This window comes from Plutella xylostella, chromosome 23, assembly GCF_932276165.1.
Source record: "Plutella xylostella chromosome 23, ilPluXylo3.1, whole genome shotgun sequence".
Lineage (NCBI taxonomy): Eukaryota > Metazoa > Arthropoda > Insecta > Lepidoptera > Plutellidae > Plutella > Plutella xylostella.
In genome coordinates, this window is record NC_064003.1 from 2,651,181 (window position 1) to 2,672,928 (window position 21,748).

The window sequence follows — 21,748 nt, forward strand, 5'->3', positions numbered from 1 at the left end:
CCTATTTGATTTTTTTTTCATATTTTTTATTTATACAAACATAAAGTAGGTATTTGAAAGTTTGTTCGGAATATAATTCAAAGTCCTTGGAATATACATCTCTTCTGAAGTTGTCTGAAGCAAGGACTTTATAGAACAAAGTCCTTGGTCTGAAGTTCTATCATGATCATATCATCGTAATGGATTCGTTGTAGGTATTTGACGCCAAGAAAGTGTGTTCCGATTGCAATATCTTCAATCATGCTTCTATACTCCACTTCACACGACGTACCTACCTACCTACTTTTCTTGAGCATAGCATGAGTATAGAACAAAATGGCGGACTCCTGTGAACTCCTCGAGGTATACAGATGGCAGAGTAGTAGGCCGAAAGGTGATAGTAGCATACCCTTTTTGGATGAAACAACTGCATGGTCGAGAGGGCAAGATATTTGTTTAGACAGATTTTATTTGTTCTCGGGTCGTATAAGTTTGAGTTGAATGATATCTCCAACCCGCCTACCTAGCGTGGAGATTATGGCAATCACCAGCGTCTTGGACGAGGTTCATGATCCATTACCTACATCTACAGTTTGCTTTGCTGTGTATTTTGATTAGGTAGGATAGAACAACTAGATATTTATTTTTGTCTAAAAGATCTTTTACATGGTGGACTAGCGAAGAATAAATGAAATTATGATTTGTTTTTCGATATTTATTCTCTTAGTTTATTCATCTCAGCACATCTATTCAAAGTTAGCTAAGTATAATATAACTAATACACAATACCAATGTTACACTGCGACAGAGATACTTATTAAGTATTTGCCAGAAAATTAACATACATAAGTACTAACATAAATAAACAAATTTAATATGTGTATTCCCGATGGGAATTGGAATTTTAAACGTTATACATACATTATGAAAAATACATTATAATCGTTGGACTTTACATTAACGGTAAAATAAATAGTTACAAACATAACTAGTTTAACATCTCATCTTTACACATTTGTGAAAAATGCAAATCCGATTCTCACATCATGATGACTTGGCTAGATAACAGGCCCCAATTTGTGCATAACAGAGTCTCCAACTAATAAACTAAATCACATTAAAAATAAACTTATGACTGAGTCGTGATCACAGAAATGCATAAACGATAGATACATAACAATAAATCTCTGATAAATAAAGTCAACTGCAGACATTTTCACTAAAGAAACTCACAACAGCAATTTTACAACACCTTATTTTGTATGATGTGGAATAACTTAAACATTTAAAACTGTATTTACAAAGTGATTGATTAAATGTTTACAAAAAGTTCTTATTGTCATTAGGTTAACTTTAACAACATTATTTAGAATATTGATTAAGCATACAAAATTTAGAATTCATGACTCAAAAACATGGTTTATGGCCAAGCCTAACTTGCATTTGTCTATTTTGGGATTCGTTACAAAACTTTTGTTTGGGAAATGAATGACATGCATATTGAACACATAACTATATCACGCAGTAGGTTTTAAATATTTCCGGTTTTGTGGTTAAGGTATTGGGTAAGTACTTCAATTAGTGTTGTTTTAGTGGAATCATTTCAGCTTGTACTTTATAACTAAAACCTGAAGGGCAGACCCAGTCCCAGATGCCAGTACTTTAAATTACTTAACGAAAACGCAACATAAACTACCAACATTTACACTATATTCCCGTACTACATAAACCATTGAACCCGCCATAAAAGCTGTCATTTTCGTTAAATAATCTCAAGTGAACTTTACTTTGTAAATCATAGCATGAGCCCTATGACAGCTGTTAAATCCATACATTTTAGTTGTCATTTGTTCAACTAAGCCAGACATAAGGACCTGTCTATCACCCGCAATAGGATTCATGCAAAATTATATTGGAAAGAAACCACAATCCACAGCCATCTTTACCCAATTTGGCGGTCAAACGCGTAAGAAGGCCGCACACAAGCTCAACTAAAAAGGTTTTATTTACAACTTCGTCTACCTAGTCTATGACTACGTGCGTAGTCTATGGCTCATTGTTTCTCCGGTCGCGGCGGCGACTTGTCCTCTGGTTTGGTCACGATCTCGTCTCGTTTGGGTAAAGGTGAGTCCTCTCCGAATTTCTCTGTTTGCCTCTTGAGCTCCCGCCGCCGCTGCGCTTCTCTTATGAGGTCGAATAAGTTCTGGGGAGGGAAAATTATTAAGATTAATAAATATGGTTTTGGAACTCTATGAAAAGGTCACCTCTACCAAACGGTAAGTTCTTTTTTCAACGAAATGAGTAACTGATAGCTATTCCGACTGGCCAGTTCAAAGGACATAATACACCTCTAGAGAGGACGCATAAACCCTTCATCACATTGACAAACCGAAGTCCAAATCTAGGATTTGTCACCGACAACAGATGAGAAGAACGATTTTATTACTTACAATGTTAGCATGAAGTACACTACGCATATAGGTACGTAGTTACCGTATCTAAAACAGACTATCAGACATATTTGACAGCGCCGTGGCTTAGATGGTAGTGAAGCTGCTTCCGAAGCTAGGGGCCGCGGGTTCATTCCGGCCCTGGGCAAACATTTTACTTGTGTTTGCCTTGTGTCTGGTCGACGAAAACTATGTACATATTTGTATACTTAGATGTAACAGCTGTCCCACACCCATATCACAGGTTAGTTTCGGGTCGGATGGCCGTGTGTGAGATGTCCCACATATAAAAAAATAATATAAAAAACACCACATCCAACAACACATACCCGTCCATCAATAGTGGCCTTAGCGCTCTTCTCCTTCTCAGCAGTGGCTGCCTTGTCCAAAGCCTTCTGTATCTTGCTTTCCACCTCGAGTACTTCCTCCTTGTCCAGCAGTTCGATGAGTTCTTGCATCTGCTTCTCGGAGAGGTTCACGTTCTCGTTGCCGATTATCTCGAGCATCTGTTGGTGGTGGAATTGTTATGTTAACTTGGTTATGTGTTTGGTATATTATTGTGTGCCATAGTTTACGGTAGGCACTGCTAGTGTATACATAAAAAACAATTAAATTTCCATCATACATGTCGTTCATAATGTAAAGATAAAAGAAATGAGAGTTTGTAATGTTTGTTATGATGACAAACTACAATTTTTTTTTAACTTATACCGTTTACCTACATGCCATCGTCATATCTTAGCTTGGTTTCTTTCATCAATTTTATCCCTGACTAATTTAACTCACGGCAAATCCTTTAAAAGCAAATGAAAGCTCGCACAGAGTAGCTAGTTGACCAAATGACCAATAAAATAATATGAAAAACCAAAACCCACCTTCATAACATCATCAACCTTCAACTGCCCGTCGAAGTCATCGTCCAATCTGCCGAGAACATCCTGTATCATCTTCAATTTAGCTTCGTCTGGAACCTTCTGTAGACTCTTAATAGACGTCATCAGCTCATCAATGTGTATAAGATGTTCTTTGGCTTTCTCCGGTTCGCTTTGAGTTTTCTCGAGGGTGGTCTTCAGAGCTTTTTCTTTGCTCTCCATTTCTGCCAAGACTGCGTCCAGTTTGCTGATCATGTTGTTGACTGCCTTGTATAATCTGGAATGCAGAGAAGATTGAAATTAATGTCACGGTTTTTGTGAGATTTGTGAGGAATTTTGCGAGCTGTAATAAATATCAATAGTTTCATGTTAACCAAATGTGGTAAAGGTTTAGTAGGTAAATATTTTATGTTAATTGAATAAAGTGGAAAGCATAGTTGATATGTATGGATAGGATAGAAGGGTAATACGAGTTTTAGAGTGCATTGCGGTGTACGCGGTAATTATTTATTAATTAGCTGCGGATGTTGTGGTATTTTACAATAATACGAAATTTCGATTCAAGAACTTTTTAAATTTTTTACTTTTACGTAGTGTCTAGTAAGCTAGGAATGGCTACATGATAACTTTATTATCGAACTATCTTCATTTGTACTAAGTAGAAATACTAGCTTGCCATCATCTCAATGTGAAAAACTAAACTTGGGTATCCTGAGCTGAAAAACTATCCTCGTGTATACTGAGCATAAGGTCGTTGGTCCACAGGGTCGGAGGACCTACGCTACGCTTGCTTGTTCGTGGTCTTCACTCGAAAACTCGTTCTTTTGTTCAGAAACTCCCGTTTCAAATCTTCGTAACCTCCTAGCTGCCTCAAAAAGCATTGATAGTGACTTAAGAGTAAGGTTAATTATGTGTAGTTGTCTAGTATCAACGGTACCTCGTGGCCCCCTTGGACAGCTTGAGGTCGGCGCGGCGCGTGCTCACGATCTCGTCCAGCTCCAGCACGTCCTCGCTGTAGTCCAGCAGCTCCGCCTTCATGTCCTGGATGCTCTCGCGCTCCAGGAGTAGCGACTTCTTTTGTTCCGCTGAGGAGAAGTGAGTGGGAAAGTTAGATAGGAACAGATGAATAAGCCTATGAATTTTGTTTTATAAATTATAAATCTATGTATGTACAATAGAGGCTGATTTTTTCACAGCCTTAACGGATCATGGACTTGATTGTAGTGCTTCTAGCGGCCGCTATCATAAAACTATGCCATTATAATATATGTATGTAAGTATGAATAATATAAAAATGAGATGCAAAACAGATGAAAACGCAACAAAACTGAAGACATTTTAAAATAATATTGATCGTCGTCGTTTATTTTCTTCCTACGCAACACAATAGAGCCCTAGAGAAGACTTCATTATTGGCCTACATTTGAATGAATGCTTTGAATACTAATCAGCTCCGTCCGCTGTATTTTACATAGATGCGACTTCCTAGATAAATGACGTCTACAATGTTATCAGTCGCTACTGGAATACTATCTATGCTAGTCTTTATGTAACTAACAGTACCTTTAGTTTGCCGTGGGGTATATTTAAATGAGGTTTCTTTCTACATTCAGTATTTTTGCACCTATTATGGATAGTTGGGCACCATAATTAGTGATATGGATAATGGGAAATATTTTTTGAGATATCATTGCATTTTTAGTTCCTAATCCAGAGGGTCGCCTGAACTCATTTAAACCCTCTTTATGTCCAATACAGACATTACGTACTTTCATTATTTTATATCTTTGTATATTTTTTGGCAGCAGAGTGCGATGACGTCATAGTCTAGGCGACGCCATGTCTCGTCGTTAGCCATCGGAAAATAAACATTGAACTGATAAAACACACATTATCACCACGTGTTTCACTGAACTTCACATAGCGTGATTAATATGATTCAAAGGTTATATAAAGAGGAATGTGACGTAACTTCACATGCACTTACCCAGTAACTAATTTTATGTTATAATTTTTCAAATATTCATGTTCAACTTACTTAACTTTTTTTATTCTTTATCATAATAATATATTATCTTGCTATCTTGCGTGTGGTACAATTTGATGTTAATGTACTGCAGTTAATATCAAACTTATCATTTATAATCAGTTAACAATAATCTCAACATAAAGTGTATAACCGTCACTAAACGACCTTTAAAGATTGGATGTATTTTTATTGATACCTATTGGCTTTATCTAATAGGTCTACTGCGGAAAATTAGGCTTAACAATACCAACATCAGATTATGTTTAACTTAATTTGCATATAGGTACTTTAGGACACATCATATTATTTGTCAGTAGGTCATGATAAGCGCACATACAAGCGAATTTGTAATCGTAAATATGCAGAACTAGTTTCCATTTCTTTTGTGTAGGCACGTACGTAATATAGTGACAGGGCCACAAAATAAACTTGAACTTGCTAGTTCCAACTTCTTACCAAAATACTATTCTGACAATATGGAGTCCTGCCAAATTACTTCATATCTATTTGTGTGAATAAGATGTTGTGATTTTAATAATTTTACTATAGTAAGAATGAAATTCTATTATTGTTTGAGAAAACCTGGATGTAAGTACTTAATCAGCGTGAAAAAAGTTGTATAATTATTAATTAATCTATTTCAGAAATAAACTTTATGGTACATTGAGTACCCAAAGACTCCTGATTACACATTGACAAAGGAATAAAGAGAGGACCTGGCATAAAAATCGGTACTTAAAAATATATCGTCGTCTCTTTTTAACTTATTGGTGTTATCCTACGTAGAAAAGGACAACAGTAGTTTTGTCTTTGCCTAAAATTACAACATTGCGACCGGTCGCCATGTTGATTGACATCCAAACACAAGGTACTTCAGCTGTCAAACAATTTGTTTACATTTTTCAAGAAAAAAGCCGCCATTTTAATTGACACCAAAGTTTAGGTAGGCGCATTTTTTTCGTGGATATGCCATGTCCTCTCTTTATTCCTTTGTCAATGTGATTACAGCCTATTTTATTTGAAAACTTAATCAAAAAATACGAAAATGACGACCGAATGGCGTAGTGGTTAGTGACCCTGACTACTGAGCCGAAGGTCCCGGGTTCGATTCCCGGCTGGGGCAGATATTTGTTTAAACACAGATATTTGTTCTCGGGTCTTGGATGTGCCCGTAAAATGGCAATAGGCCTGCCCCCTATTACATTGGGACTAACATAACACTCTGGCGGGTGCAGCAATGCACCTCTGCCTACCCCGCAAGGGAGTTCATTAGTACAAGGCGTGAGTGTGTGTGTTTTTTTTTTTTTATTAAAAAATAATCAGTAGTCTTACCTAATTTCTCTAAAGCGTCCTCAATAACTTCAATATCCTTTCCAGAAAGTCCTTCCTCCGACTTTTCCTTCGCGGAGTCCACATTCACTACTGGAGCAGAATCAGCCATTGCAGCTTCGGAGCCCGTGTCGATGATTGGAGCCTTATCCTTGAGATCTTCCTTCTCTTTCTTTTTGGCTTCGAGGATCTGCCTCTCTCTTTCTGCCTCTTGCATTTCTCTCTTCTCTTCCTTGATCCTTTCCGCTTCGAGTTTGATTGCGTCTGCTTTGGTCTGGAATGGGAAAGGTTAAGATTAAGAATGTGTGCAACAACTAACAACTTAACATACTCGTAAACACTCCTATACATGGTAGGCAGTTTAGCATGAATAATTTCGCCTGTGATTAGTTACAAGGGGTGGATGTAATAAGAGGTGGGCCAACTGCCATCCTATGCGGATAAGGACCAACTTTAGAGTATTGCCAAACTGTAATTTACTAACAAATATGGTGGAGCTTGAAAGGCGGGTCCTAAAATAAGTTACTTCCTTATAATGTATAGAGAAAACTTTGTAGCCATTTAATGCTCAAGTGTTTGTCACTGCCATGATAAAAATAATATTAACAAATGTTTATGCTGGTTAGGAGTAGAGGTCCTCACTTAGTCAATTCCAATACTAGCTAAACCAAATAATAGAAATAAACTCACCTTAAAGTCCAGTTTACCCTCTTTCTCACCAATGGCAGCCTTTGTCTGTGTGACAACTTGTTCTGGCAGGGCCGAGATAGTTGCCTTCAGCTTGTACGACGTAGGCACATGGTCCGGAACCATCAGGGCACGAGACAGCAGCAGCAGGGATGGCGGAACCTTCTCATTAAGTGACAGGTCTAGCCAGTTCCGTAGCTCCTTCCTCAACCTCTCTTCTGACACTCCGTAAGCCCTCATTCCTCGCGCCCGACATGCCTGCTGCAGCTCATTGAAGGTAAGGCTGTCCACACCCTCCTTGGCTATCATTTTGTCATCAGCAGCCAGAGACCGTAGCTTCATCCTCAAGTTCCACCGCAACATGGCACTAGTTCCAATGGACGTACAGTTCAATATCTTACACAGAGCAACCAGATGAGACCGCTGAAGAGAGTCCAGGGTAATCTCATCCTCAAACAATTTAGAGAACTTCATAATTTCTTCACTTGTGGCCACATCACCAGTAGTTCTGACCTTACTGAAGAACACTGAAAACTCTTTAGCGAGATCTGAGTGTCTGTTGCTGGCTTGTGGTGCCATTTGGTCCAGTGTCTCTTGGAAGAACTTGGCCATTTCTAGTTTGACCTTCAGATGCTGTTTGAGCTTTGCTTCTCTCTGGTCTGTGCTCTCAAAGGTGGACGGCAACATGTTGGGAAAAAGTTTGATGAACAACGGGAGGGTAAACTCCAAGAATGGCACCGCAATGAAGACAATGAATGGCACCATTCTGAAGAGATCACCGATAGTAGTGACCAGGAGCTTGTGCTCTCGCCGAGTAAGCTGGTGACCTCGCACCAGACTGAACACGAGTGCAGTAGAAATTTTGATTTCAATGAAAAATAACCTGAACCCATGGTAGTAATGCCTTAGCTCATCCATGATCCGTGTGCCTATACTTTTCTTTTTTTTCACTTCCTTTTGTGGCAGTTTCGCTTTCTCCTCAAGGTCTTTCTTTACTGTTTCAACTGTTGCTTCTACTTTGGAGGATGGTTTGAGGGGATCTTTATCATAGTTGCACATGCTTGTGGAAATCGGTCTGATGAGTGGCAGGTCCAGGTATGCCCTGGAGTTGAACAGAGGCCTCCTGTAGGCATCTTGCTGCAGTTGTGGAGTTCTTGTTGTGTAGTAGGACAATGGCCTTGACAGGGTAATGTAAGGATTGTGCTGGTTAGATTCCCATATCAAATCTAAAAAGTCAAATAAATGTATTATTATGATGCATCTCCTGTGTTATTGTGTTATTATAAATAGAGTGTTACTTGAATTAACGTGTTGTTTATTTACTATTAAAATATATATTGAAAAATATATTGCATGAGTTATGTTATGATTGCATAAAACCTTGAGATAGTATCACCATTATATTTATAGTTTTAAAATGGTAGCCTAACTAAGATAGTAAGGGCAGGTGATACCCTTACATTTACACCTTAATATCGTCGTCAGGGGAATACATTTAAAGATGAAATCATAATACATTCATAATAAAAGTGGCTCTTGGTGAAATAGGTTAGTAAGTCCAATGTCACTACCGGAATATGATTGATGTCGCTACTTACTTGATTTTCTTAAGCACCGGCACTGGGAAAAGATAATTCTGTTCATCTTCAGGCACCTTTAGAGCAGTCGTATCAATAATATTGAAGTAAAATTTTATAAAAACAAAATCAACTTTTCCACACCATGACAATTCGAAAATAAATTAGTTTTCACTTACAACAACTCGTGTGATCTGTCAAATTTGTCATTGTGGCTGGGATAAATTAAAAACCTAAGAATAAGGAATTCATTGTTTCTGCAGCTTTTAGACTTTTAGAGAGAATAGGTATAGTTAGCAAAAGTGATTAATCCACAGGGGTGGATTAGTTAGAAAAGTCACTATTATTAGATAATAACATACACAACTTAGATATTATAAAAAAACGGTACAACTGGCTAAAACCAAAGTTTCCATTTCCGTTTTATTGGCAAACCGGTGTGAAAAATAAATTATCTACGGTCTCGTTAATTTTGTTTCCTATGTTTTTCTTCATGTTACCAATGAAAATACGGATCTGCATACTTTGGACCAATCATGTGCCTATTATACAACAACAACCAATCAAAATATTTTTATTTCCATTTCCTCAGGCAAGGTTGTGTTTTTAGTTTCTAATCTGTGTACACCATAAAATATTTATACTATCCTCAGAATAATAACGGTCTCTTGCTTAGCTCTTTGTAGCTCCGAAAAATCTTTAGGTACTATACCACAGTGTGAACTCCGCATGATTCACACTCCCATTAGGTACCCTATGTTTGATTTGGTCACCGTGGAGAATGTGAAAGAGCATTATAAAAGAAAGTAAACTCACAGATAAATATCGTATTCATTTGTTTACTTTTGTTTTGACATTCTCAAAAAATGTGACAGCTGGCTCTGGCTGGCTGGCTGTTTTCTTTGATTGACCTGTGAATTTAATATTATTTGTGTTGATTATTTACTATTTTTAAATGAATTTTACTCGGAATATATTTAAAACCTTCAGTAACACCTCGATTTATTTCGGACGTAATTTTTCTACTGGTAAGTTGTCTTATTGAAAAACTATTTTGAGGTTATTATTCAAAATAATAACCTCAATACATAATAACCTAAATACATTCGTACATCTATTAAGTAAGTAAATAATTAATTAAATAAGTCCTTATAAACCGTTGTAACGATATAATCAAAGCTATAAACCTTTTTCCCTTAGATTATTTTTTTTCATTAATTTTTTCAGGCATCACACTTCACCGCAACCCAATGAGCGGTATAATCAGGGATGGCGCTAAGCGCATAGTCTGGGTAGACCTAGAGATGACGGGTCTAGACATAGACAAGGACCACATATTGGAGATAGCATGCCTAGTCACTGATGCCCAGCTTAATGTCATTGCTACAGGTCCCAATCTGATAATTCATCAACCAGACGAGGTTCTAGATTCTATGAACCAATGGTGCATCACACAGCATGGTGAGGTACTTATTTTTCTTCATTTATTATCTTGTGAACTTAAGCTGTGTATGTTTATTATGATTTATTTACTATACTTTGAGCCTTATGCCCTTGATTAGGGGTAGCATCAGATTTTTATGTGATGATGCTTTTTATATAATTATAATTTAAATGGAAATTAATTGATTGAAAGGAAGAGCTAAAGTATGCAGCTATGTATTATACAAATATACATATTTCTGTATAAATACAGTTAGAAAAACCTTTTATTTCATTACAGAGTGGACTGACGGAGGCTAGCCGAAAATCTAAGGTCAGTTTAAAGGATGCAGAAAGCCAAGTGTTATCATTTGTCCAGAAACATGCACCAGAGAATAAGTGTCCATTGGGAGGCAATAGTGTTTATATGGACCGGCTCTTCCTAAGGAAACATATGCCCAAATTTGACTCCTACATGCATTATAGGATAATAGATGTCAGTACAGTCAAAGAACTAGCAAAGCGCTGGTTTCAAAGTGAGTTCTCGAGGTTGCCACCAAAACAGTTCCAACATAGAACCATGAGTGATATCTTAGAAAGCATTGAGGAGCTCAAATATTATAGGGAGCACATATTCAAGAATAAAGATGATGATAAGGTGGATAAATAAATCATGGTCACTTGCCTACATTATGTTCTTTGTTTATTTTACCTTACCTTTTTTAATTAGCTAAGTATTAATTATAGTGGAAGTTGGTCACTTCCTTTGTAAGCTTTGGTCAACAACAAATCATTTGTTGACGAAAGCTATGATGCCATGCCATACAACGCCACACCCATATCGACTTCATAACTACCTACCACTAGCTAAGTAGCTATACACTTTCGTACCTTGTCAAACTAATAAATATTAGAGTACATAAAAGGTGGTGTGCAATTTGACAACTAAATAAATAAATTGTAAAAAATTGTAAAGCTACTTACGAAGCTGACAGTTCTGTTATTCAAAAGGTATAGGTATAGTATACTTATGTATAAGCAATTTCTCTCATAAATCTTTCACTAACCCAAGCTGAACCCAACACACGTCAATAACTTTCAGCAAACCAGGTTCTAAGTACCCAGTCTAGCTACCTACAGTCGTGGCCGCGGCTTCGTCTGTTTACCCTCCCCTATTTACTTTACCAAGGTGCGGAGTCAGTAAATAGCTAGGCGAAAGTCGTACATATGGCACTAACTACCTACTAGCTTAGTTCATAGTTCTTATCTCATGAGCCGTAAGAGTCAAGTTAGACAGGAGAGAAGCTATATCGAGGATGGTACCTTTCGATAGACACCTGGAATGTGTAGAATAGTTGAATTGAAAAGACTGGAGGTAGATGTATGTATTTGAATAAGTGAGCAAATAGACGCGTAAAAGCTTTTCACGTGTTTTATTTATAAGAGAGATAGAAGGTATCAGTTATTTGAATATCAAATTGGTACATTTTATAACTCGCCTACCTTTAGGTTATGAGTAGGCAGAGATACATTGATTGTTCCACTTCTAGTCGGTGTTATGTTAGTCCCAATTTTAAACCTTTTTCTCTATATCTCTTGTTGGAAGTTTAAAAGTTCTGATTACTGACCCGTTTGCAACCTTTTATCTAGACTTTTCAGGTTGAAAGGTTAAGTGGTTTTGTGATTGACGAGTTCGGACTGGACTAGGGATTCGTATATTTGTTTAACCCAAACACTTGGGCAGTAGCTTGTAGTTAAAATAAATACACTTTTGGGGTAGGTCAACCGTGGTATGCCTACAGTATGTAGAAACCAAACTTACATTCTACTAGGATCTATAAAACAGAGAAAACTTACACACACAGAAAAAATCACTATTTTTGTTACAAAAAAGTAAGTATATAAGTAGATAGTATAAGTACCTTCGGTAAGTAAATCCTATTTTATGCGAGACCCCTCGGAAGTAAGAAGTAAATTTTATTGGTCCTGATGAGATTGTTCTTGAATATTTAAATTAAGTAGGTACTGACTCCTAAACCCCAAGAAAATATCTCTTCCATAAAAAAGTTTAGTAATGGTTAGGTTAGTTAGGGTAGGGTGCTTTCAGGCAGTAGTGTTGTCTTCTCAACTTTGATAAAATTGTTTATCGAAGCTTCTCAAGTGTAATGGTTTGATGACCTCAGCTTGCAATGAATCCAGAGTTCAACCTACGTACCTACCTAACGCCCAGATTTTATCTATCTGTCTGTAGTCTTTTGGTTTCTTGTAAGTACCTACTGAGTACGTAACGTAGTACCTTGTAGTATAGAGTTAAGTAATGGTTTTATGACAATACTTGACCCTGCTAAAAGTTCGAGTGATCGAAATTATTAAGAAATATTATAAATAAATGAACAATAATAATAATAAAACATGCGGTGTAAGTACCTGAAAATAAACAGTGTTTAGAAAATTTCACAGATTTTTACGTCAGAAGACTCAGAAGTGTTGTTTAGTTGTTGTTAAGCAGTAGACAGGACCGAAGGCAGCAAGATCAGCGATAATATTCAATTCTACTTGTGCACATAACGCAGAACATCATGAAACCTCATGTTAGGCGCAGCTTTAAAACTAGTCAGAATGTAAATGGGTGGTAAAGAAAACAATTTACAACGAACCGGAAATCCTATATCCGGCTACTTTTACTTGAAAAAGTCACGCGAGCTTAAATGCCTTTTTTCCGGTGGCTTAAAAACGAGACTTGGTAAAAGGTTTTTTTTATCTTCATTTAGGTGGATATAACGGATAAGCCGTGAAGTTTCCAAGGAAAGTTTTGTTCATCTACTTTGTCCTGATAAGTTTTACTTGTGCCTAACTTCGCTACGCGTTCGGAATGAAATGAACTTACCTGGAAACTGGAACTTTCATAAGATAAAGTTACGATATAAGTAAGTTAGTAGGTAATACCTATAAGAAATAATATGGTAAGGAATTGGATACCGGTGATGAGAAGCTTTCGAGAGGACCGTTTTAGGACAGTCTCCAATATGATATAAATCCTTTTTTGGCAGACTAATAATTAAAAGTAAAAAATATATAAGTATACAGGGCAGATTTTTCAAAAATAAAGGATAATGGCCATTTCTCTATAGCGCCATGATCCGCCACACTGCTGTGGCGTCATTGATGTAACATACAGGGTGTCCCAAAAGTCAACGTCATCCCTTAAAGGGCTGATAGGTCAGCTCATGAGAGGCCAGAATATCACAATATGACCTTAGTAAAAACTCGATAATTTTCGAGATACTGACACTTTTATAAATTTGCTGAAAATCGACACCTTGGATCAGTTTTTTGCGTGCCGCCGGTATAAAAATCCATGTTGTTAGAATTTGTATGGTGTTGCATCACCCTGTATAGCCCTGCTATTGATCGCAGTCAAAAAAATATCGAGTAATGCTGTATGTTTAAAAAAAACACGGTTTTCAAAGTCATAAAAGGTAATCGTATTTTTTTATAAACAACTTTGACTCTACATACTGTAAAAAAAATATACCACGCAAACCTGGCACCTTATTTGAAAAGATTTCTCATTTAATGCAGTTTCCAAAATGGTATGAAACGTTGCTATTGTTTCAATTAACAAAAAAGTTATTGCTATTTTAGTACAAAACGACCTCGATGTAAAATTGTTTGAAGGAAATTTATCTGACTGAATTTATTAAGGGTAAGTCATGTTGGAATGAGTTAAAGTAAAATAGGTGGTGTGGGACATGTACATTGTACACCCACAGTATCCAAAAAAAGGACAGATCAGTTTGACCGGGATCCCGGTATTGAGTTCTAATACCGGGACTCAATACCGGTATTGAAAAAATTACCGGTATTGCATGCCCTAGACTACAGTATATCCTGGTGTAAATTTTATTTTATACGGCATGGGAGAACGAAGATATAGGTGCTGAAAGATCAAGTCTTTGTACTGACTAGATGTTTCCCTCATACTAAGTTTTTTTTAAACGTGGTTTAGATTTTTTTAAATATTTTGCCCTCATTTAGAACACCTTTATCATTGAATAAAAATAGGTTTGGTTAGTGGCTGCAAATCGGGTCAGATTTGGCCATTCTCATTTGTTGCTGTCATTGTCTAATACAAACATTCAGGTGCAGCAGCATCAGAATATTTCCTCAGATAACTTTTATCTGACTATTGAAAAATCTAGTTAACCGTATATATTTTGACAATTTATATTTTGAGGAAAAGTGAGAGCAGATTATCACTTCTGTGTATGCTGCAAGTTTTGTAACAATGTTGCAAGGTAAAAAGTGTTCCTCAGCACTCTTTACAGGAAATTCGTGTTGACCATCGATAAAAATAATGAATGCGAAAAATATTAATTTTCTAATAATTTAACGTTACCTCCTATTCGCGGAAGTGTAAAAAGTAGGTGACACGAAGGGAAATAAAATTCCTCTCTCGTTCTTTTACAGGGAAATTTAAAGGCGACAATTTCATCGCCGCTGCCGGTGGAAAATTTATCTTCAAATTCTATTTTATGCACATAGGTACCTACTCTTCCGTAGACACTTTTATACATATTTCATGTGTACAGGATGTTGCAAAAAGGTTATACTTAGCAAGCCGAAAAGGCGTGAATCTAAGTACTTCTTTTTCTACGAATACGAAATGAACTTCAGAATTTTCAGGAACCTTAGTCACAATTTTCAAAAAAATATATATAATAAAAAATATATAAATATATAACCCAATGCATGTTTAACAGCTGCATATAGCCATAAGATAGCCATCTACTTATAGGGATCAAGTGAATGAAGTGAGGTTTAGCCAGAACCATCGATAATATTTATAGCGAGAGATTGGCCAAGTGTATTGAAAATCGTAAAAGGTTTATTATATCGCCCGCCGCTGGCGATGTTGGTTTATTTACGCCCTGCAGTATTGATCGGTGGCCTCCGCTGAAGGTTTCGTTACAGGAATGTAACGAGAAAATTCTGGAAGCCTAGTTTGTTAAATATAGGCGCAGACAGAATGGCTGTTTTATGTATATGGCATATAATACGTCGGCACTTCGTTATTTTTCACTAATTACATTAAGTTTCTACATAGGTACCAAGATAGCTACCGGTCATCATAAATTATATTATAACCCTTCCTTTTCCTTGGTCGTGATGAAAAAAATACCTGCCGTACCTGAATAAAACAAACTTGGGTTCTCGTAGCAACACGTCGTAGCAGAGTCGTGTCGTAGCAATGTCGTAGCGTCGTCGTAGCCCGACCCACATCCACATTTCAGCTGTAACTTGTTGTTATTTCAGTTATTTGCAAGGTGGTTGTACGCTGTACGCCTCTACCTACACGACATCTCTGCACTCTTGTCAAATAAAATTGGGTGTAATAAGTTTGACGCGTGTATAAATGGTACATAAACTTATTGTAGATACTTTTCCCTGTTTTATAATTGCTGAGAACTTTTCTCTCTTGACTGGCTTTCTGGTTTGCCTAGTCGATGAAGTGTAACGTAAGTACGAGCTTAATTACAAAAGTTCCAAACGGTGCCTAATCACGAGTACAGTAAGTCGGCAAGGCATCGCTGCGGTTGCAGACTACGTCGAAGTTTAATTAAAACGAGGTTGTTATCACAATCCGGAGCTCAGATAAATTGGTTTACATCGCCAAGCAGACACGAGCGGACCAAGAACTATTCAGGGATGTTAGGGATTTTCAAACTGGTAGAGTCAAATTGGTCTCAAGAATTAAATCAAAATCAAAAATACTTAAACGTCGTGATTTGTTACTCTGCACTTTTGAGCTGGTTAACTAACATTTGGAAAGAAATAGAATAGTACGGACCCTTGTGGTCGAGGGTGAAATACTAACTAAACTTTGATCTTGCTTATGTCTTCGGACAACTGAGTGACAATAGTTTTAAAAGAGTTTTTGTCCTTACTTTTAATAAAATGTGTGTAGTTAACTAGTTAGGTGCTAGGACTTGTGCTACGGTTTATGAATTTCCCGGGAAGGGATTTGAGATGTGAAACACTTTCTTGACAGTTGAATGAAGATGATGGATGATTTAGCTACCTACGCAATAATACCATAATAGGTTACCAGATTTATCGCAGTTTTACCGCGTGGGTTAGCAATCTCGGAATTCGCATCTTATCACACTTGCTTTAAGCAGTATACAGAAAGAAAGTGGGAAACTTACCTATATAAGCTTACTTTATTATTATAGATATTTTTCACACGCTTATCACCGCTGGTTCGGGAAAGTATGAAAAATTAAGCGCTTATAAGTTTCCAGCTTTCTTTCTTTATACGGCCTTAGGATTGCTTAGAATAATGGAATAGCGCTACTAATAGTTGTTTGGATCAGCTGAGGGTGGTCCCAGAGTATCCTTAATCGTTCGCGATTAGTACAAATTAATTAGAAAGTATGAGTTTTAGATTGCTTAAGACTCTAATAGATTGCATAAAGCTGCCTCGATTGTTTACTAACGGTTTGAGCAAAACATTTTATAAAAAGATGAAAGAAAAACCAAAGAAATCTTATCTAATTAATATTTAGTAGGTTATGTATCTGATGGCCCTAGATTTTCAGTGAAAGAGTTTTTTATTCAGGTACTGCAGATGAGGACTATTTACCTGAAAAATTACGGTCGTTATCGGTACCTATAATAATATCTTCTTTAAAAGGGTAAGCTCGCCACCATTTTTCTCCATTCCACTGAGCCTGACTGGTGATTTAATAAACACGACATAGATTTATACGCACACATTTTTATTTCAGTTTTCCTGAACCGCCTTTTAGATAGCCTATAATAACTCTTTCTTTTCCCATACCACGGTAGACCACTGATGGTAAGAAGGGTACGGTTATTGTACTCATAATATAGTATGTGTGTGGAAGTAAAATGTTAGTACTGTGTTATATCTCCAACCCTCCTTCCGGGCCTGGAGATTATGGCTATAACCTTGGAGTGACTCATATTTGAAGGACATGAGCGATTTTATTTAATGAATAAAATGCGATTTGTTAGTACACTGCCACCAATGCATTAGGCCTAGTACTCATGTCAATATTTATGAAATTAAAACAAAAGCGTCAAAAACAACGTAGAACCTTATAAGTAAATCTGACTATACTTGCAGTAAAACAACTAACAAGACAGTGGCTATAGAAGGACGGAACAGGAACTTTAAATATGATGGAGCTTTTGTGACAAAGCTCTCTGTATGAGTTAGGAAGCTTTTGTGTAAGTTCGTCCCTGACTTCCGTATGCTGATAGTAAAATTATAGTTCTATGAAATGTATGTGACAGAAAAGGAAAGTTTCGTTTATTTTTTCTTTCTTTTTGTGCATGTTGTTACTTGGTTTGCTTATGTTGTATTGTACGTGATGTTACTTATATAGGTACGTAGTAAGTTCCTATCCTTGGTTTAAAAACAAAGGGTTTCAATAATATTAACCTCCTTTACTTAATTTTCATAAATAACTAAGTAACCCTTAAATACCTATACCTAAGTATCTGCTTTACACTCTAGTTTTGCTAATTGACGCAACTTAACAACCAACCCTCGGCCTCGCTAGTTTTATTCAAAATAGCTGGAGGTTAGGTACGTAACCGGACAGACTTTTAAAACTAAAGCTAGTAATGATAATTAATGTAACCCTGCTGTGATCTGGGTCTGTTTGTTTTCAAAAGAGTTAACAACCCTATAATATAAATAAATAAATAAATAAATAAATATGTGGGGACATCTCACACACGGCCATCCGACCCCAAGCTAGGCAGAACCTGTGTTATGGGTGCCGGACAGCTGATATATCTACACAAATACATAGATAGATAGATACTAAATATAAATATCAACACCCAAGACCCGAGTACAAATATCTGTCTTTAAACAAATATCTGCCCCAGCCGGGAATCGAACCCGGGACCATCGGCTCAGTAGTCAGGTCACTAACCACTACGCCATTCGGTCGTCTATGTAGGTACGTCTAACATAAACCAGAGTGTATTATGTTCTTGCATTAACTTTTCTGAATAAAATAAAACAATAAGCGGTCCGTTTCGTGCTGAGCCTTAGCGGTAAGGTTTCATTATTTACATTTATCAGTAAAAAAGTAAATGTTTTTTTAACTGAAATACCTACTTAAATAGTGAAAGAATTTTGAGTTGATTTGTCAGCATAATATGGCCAACTTATAACATTAAAACCTTTGTTCCCAGCCAGTCACACCTCAACCAGTCACACTGTTACTCGTTGGGAATTTTATGTTCAAAATTCCCATCAGTCCACACTCTATTACTCGTTGAAACACCTTTTTCCTTCATTCCCAACGTGTCACATACAACTGTAACACTGTAACTAGTTGGGATTATAAAAATGAAAATTCCCAACAAGTCACAGTAACTTGTTGGGATTTTCCACCATAGACAAAACCGATTATAGAATAGAATACACTTTATTTGTACTTACACCCCAAAAGATTAATAAAATACACAAGTTGTAACTTAATTTGGATGCGGAAAGCTAAATATCGCATCTAGTGGCGTGCTTTGAAAAAATGAAAAAAAATGAAAAAATGTTTATTTAACCAAAAAATTTACACAGGTTAATAAATATTATGAATATAAAACAGTTATAAATTATTTGGACCAGATTAAAAAAAAACTATGGTAGCTAGGGTTCTCACACTAGGCTAAGCCTGTGCCGTGAGTAACCAGTAGGCAGACTGTAACATTTGAGAACAGGTGGCTTGTTGTCAACATTTTGAGTAAGATTAGGGTGAAAGTAGTATATTTGGTTAGCATTTAAGATACAAATCATACGGTACAAAAAGAATAGTAATTAAAAAACAAACTTAAATAACTAAGTAAAATAAAATTTAAACATAACATAAAATCCGTCAATGGTTAACAAAAACAATGTAATTTTATATAATAGTATAAAATACCTATATGTATGTAGATCCTATGAAATAGGTAGAATATATAAAGTTCTTTGTAAAATAGTGTAGTGTTGAAATAGATACTAAGTAGAAAAATGAAAATATACATAAATATCAGTATATACATATAATATTAATATTAATAAATAAGTTGAAAATGTACAAATACAATAATATATTCTTATGTAAGTAACTATTTCTGTTTCTTCGTAATCTAGAGTAAGTAGCCAGTTAAAAATAGTTATTTTTGCTTCTTTCTTATTGAGGTCTTTCAGGTTGCACTGTTTATATATTTTGTTATATATATAGGGATGTAGGAAAGGTGCGAATCTTTGAGCGAAGACTGTTCTAGCGGTGATAGGAACTAATCTAAATACTCTTTGGCTTGTCATCTGGCTGTAGGTTGGCAAGTTCATAATTTGTTGGTGTTGGGAAAGTGATACTTGGAAGATAAATAGTTTTCTGATAGTTAGGACATTGATTTCTTTGTAAAGGGCTGTGGTAGGGTATCGAAAAGGTTTCTTAAGCATTACTTTTAAAATTGATCTTTGCGCTCTTTCTAACGCAATCATGTTAGTTTTATGTGAACCTCCCCAGCATCTAATGCAATATGAGAGTATTGATTGGCATAAACTGGTATATACTAGCTGCAAGGTATCTTTAGTCGCCGAATTCCTAAGTAAGCGCATGATGTTTATAAGTCTGCGTCCTCTGCCAGAGAGACTTTGAATGTGTTTTTGAAATGAAAGTCTGTCATCAATCATGATTCCTAAATATTTAATGGATTCAGCTTTATCTATGGTTGGACAAGAACAAGAGGTTGAGAGAGGTGAGACGTGATCACAGTTATGAATATGGATTGGGATGTTAGGGTCAAGTTGAGAAGCAGCAGTTTTATGAAAGCAAAGATATTTGGTTTTGTCAGTGTTAAGGGTAAGCAAATTTTTAGAGAGCCATTTAGATATTTCGGATAATCCTGTTGAAGTTCGTGTTAAAGCAGACTTCCAAGAAACACCGTTAAATATGATTGCAGTATCGTCTGCATAGCAAATGATGTCGGCCTCAACATTTGAAGGAAGAGCTGTCGAAATATCATTGAGATAGACTAGAAAGAGTGTAGGACCCAGTATACTGCCCTGTGGTACTCCGTATTTAATTTCCATGGGATTGCTGACAACTTCACCAATTTTCGTGACTTGTTCTCTGTCAGATAAATAGCTCGAAAACCAGTCTAACGCCACGCCTCTGATACCAACATTCTGAAGTTTTTGTAGAAGAATTTTACTAGAAACGGTATCAAAAGCTTTGGCCAAGTCAAGGAAGGCTCCTACGCAGCAGTTTCCTTTATCTAGATGTTGGGAGACAGAATTAATTAGGAGAGATACCGCATCTTCGGTTGATTTTCCATGACGGAAACCAAACTGAGTGTGAGAGAGAATATTGTGAGATTCCAAATATTTTACAAGTCTAAAGTTAACGATTTTTTCGAGTAGTTTTGATAGAACAGAGAGCAAAGAAATAGGCCTATAGTTAGAAGGGTTTTCTTTATTACCAGTTTTATGTATTGGTGTAACAGCTGCCATTTTCCAGATCTTTGGGAATATTCCAGTTGAAAGGCTGAGATTGCAGATGTGTGCAAAGGGTTTCAATATGTAAGGGGCTAAATGTTTTATTAATGTGTTTTTGTGACCGTCAAGACCAGGTGCACTGTCATTTTTAACCGACTTCGAAAAAGGAGGAGGTTCTCAATTCGTCTGTATGTATGTTTTTTTTTTTTTTTTATGTATGTTCATCGATTACTCAGCCATTTATGGACCGATTTTGAAAATTCTTTTTTTGATGTATTGGGTTGAGCTCAGGGGTGGTCCCATTTTTTTTTCAGAATTTTATTCCACCCCCAAGGGTGGGTAAAGGGGTAAAAACAGGGGTATAAATTTCCATTTTGGGCACTTATCAACCGATTCTTATGAAATTTATAACGTAAATATTGTTATTATAACAAAAAGATATGATGGTGACCTTGAGCTGATCTGATGATGGAAACGGAAGGCAGTCAAGGGAACTCCTCAACGGTATATAGCAACTACCTCGTGTTTGGGCTCGAATGATTCGTATTAACGAGTAGGACATATTGGTATCATTTGCATCTTACTTTTGATTGATAATTATTGCAAATAAACTAAAAATAACAAAATAAAATAATAATTTTAAAAAAATTAAAAACCGACTTCAAAAAACCACTAAAACGTAAGAAATAATTTAAGGTTTAGACCAATCCTAGGTCACAGTATAAATATACCTAAGCAGGTACTGTTCTTTTTTGAAGTTGGTGCCATATTTCTTCAGATTAACTACTTTGTCACTGCACCAACATCAAAAAAGAACAGTACCTGCTTAGGTATATTTATACTGTGACCTAGGATTGGTCTAAACCTTAAATTAT

The 21,748-nt window shown here is 36.3% G+C and overlaps 2 protein-coding genes across 2 annotated transcripts; one reads left to right on the forward strand and one right to left on the reverse strand.

Annotated features, from left to right (window-relative positions):
• Window positions 1–679: 679 nt before the first annotated feature.
• LOC105384731 (mitochondrial proton/calcium exchanger protein) lies at window positions 680–9,105 on the reverse strand. Its single transcript, XM_038113368.2, has 7 exons — window positions 8,945–9,105; window positions 7,350–8,572; window positions 6,663–6,933; window positions 4,239–4,386; window positions 3,305–3,578; window positions 2,759–2,935; window positions 680–2,182 (listed from the first exon to the last, which is right to left on the reverse strand). The coding sequence occupies exons 1-7, from the start codon at window positions 8,988–8,990 to the stop codon at window positions 2,033–2,035; spliced, it is 2,289 nt and encodes a 762-aa protein (XP_037969296.1). The 5' UTR covers window positions 8,991–9,105; the 3' UTR covers window positions 680–2,032.
• A 670-nt stretch (window positions 9,106–9,775) lies between these two features.
• Window positions 9,776–11,038, forward strand: LOC105384730 (probable oligoribonuclease). The gene is made up of 3 exons (XM_011555008.3): window positions 9,776–9,951; window positions 10,151–10,389; window positions 10,647–11,038. Exons 1-3 carry the CDS (start codon window positions 9,879–9,881, stop codon window positions 11,013–11,015), a joined length of 681 nt encoding a protein of 226 aa, XP_011553310.1. The 5' UTR covers window positions 9,776–9,878; the 3' UTR covers window positions 11,016–11,038.
• Window positions 11,039–21,748: the final 10,710 nt, after the last annotated feature.

Bases quoted from the DNA above. Each gene is read 5' to 3' on its own strand.
- LOC105384731 (XM_038113368.2), bottom strand. From the start codon at position 8,990: ATGAACAGAATTATCTTTTCCCAGTGCCGGTGCTTAAGAAAATCAA. The intron at 8,573-8,944 runs GTAAGTAGCGAC...TTGACTTTTTAG, and splicing joins CCGGTGCTTAAGAAAATCAA to ATTTGATATGGGAATCTAAC. The intron at 3,579-4,238 runs GTACCGTTGATA...TCTGCATTCCAG, and splicing joins CTGTCCAAGGGGGCCACGAG to ATTATACAAGGCAGTCAACA.
- LOC105384730 (XM_011555008.3), top strand. From the start codon at position 9,879: ATGAATTTTACTCGGAATATATTTAAAACCTTCAGTAACACCTCGATT. The intron at 9,952-10,150 runs GTAAGTTGTCTT...TAATTTTTTCAG, and splicing joins CGGACGTAATTTTTCTACTG to GCATCACACTTCACCGCAAC. The intron at 10,390-10,646 runs GTACTTATTTTT...ATTTCATTACAG, and splicing joins GCATCACACAGCATGGTGAG to AGTGGACTGACGGAGGCTAG.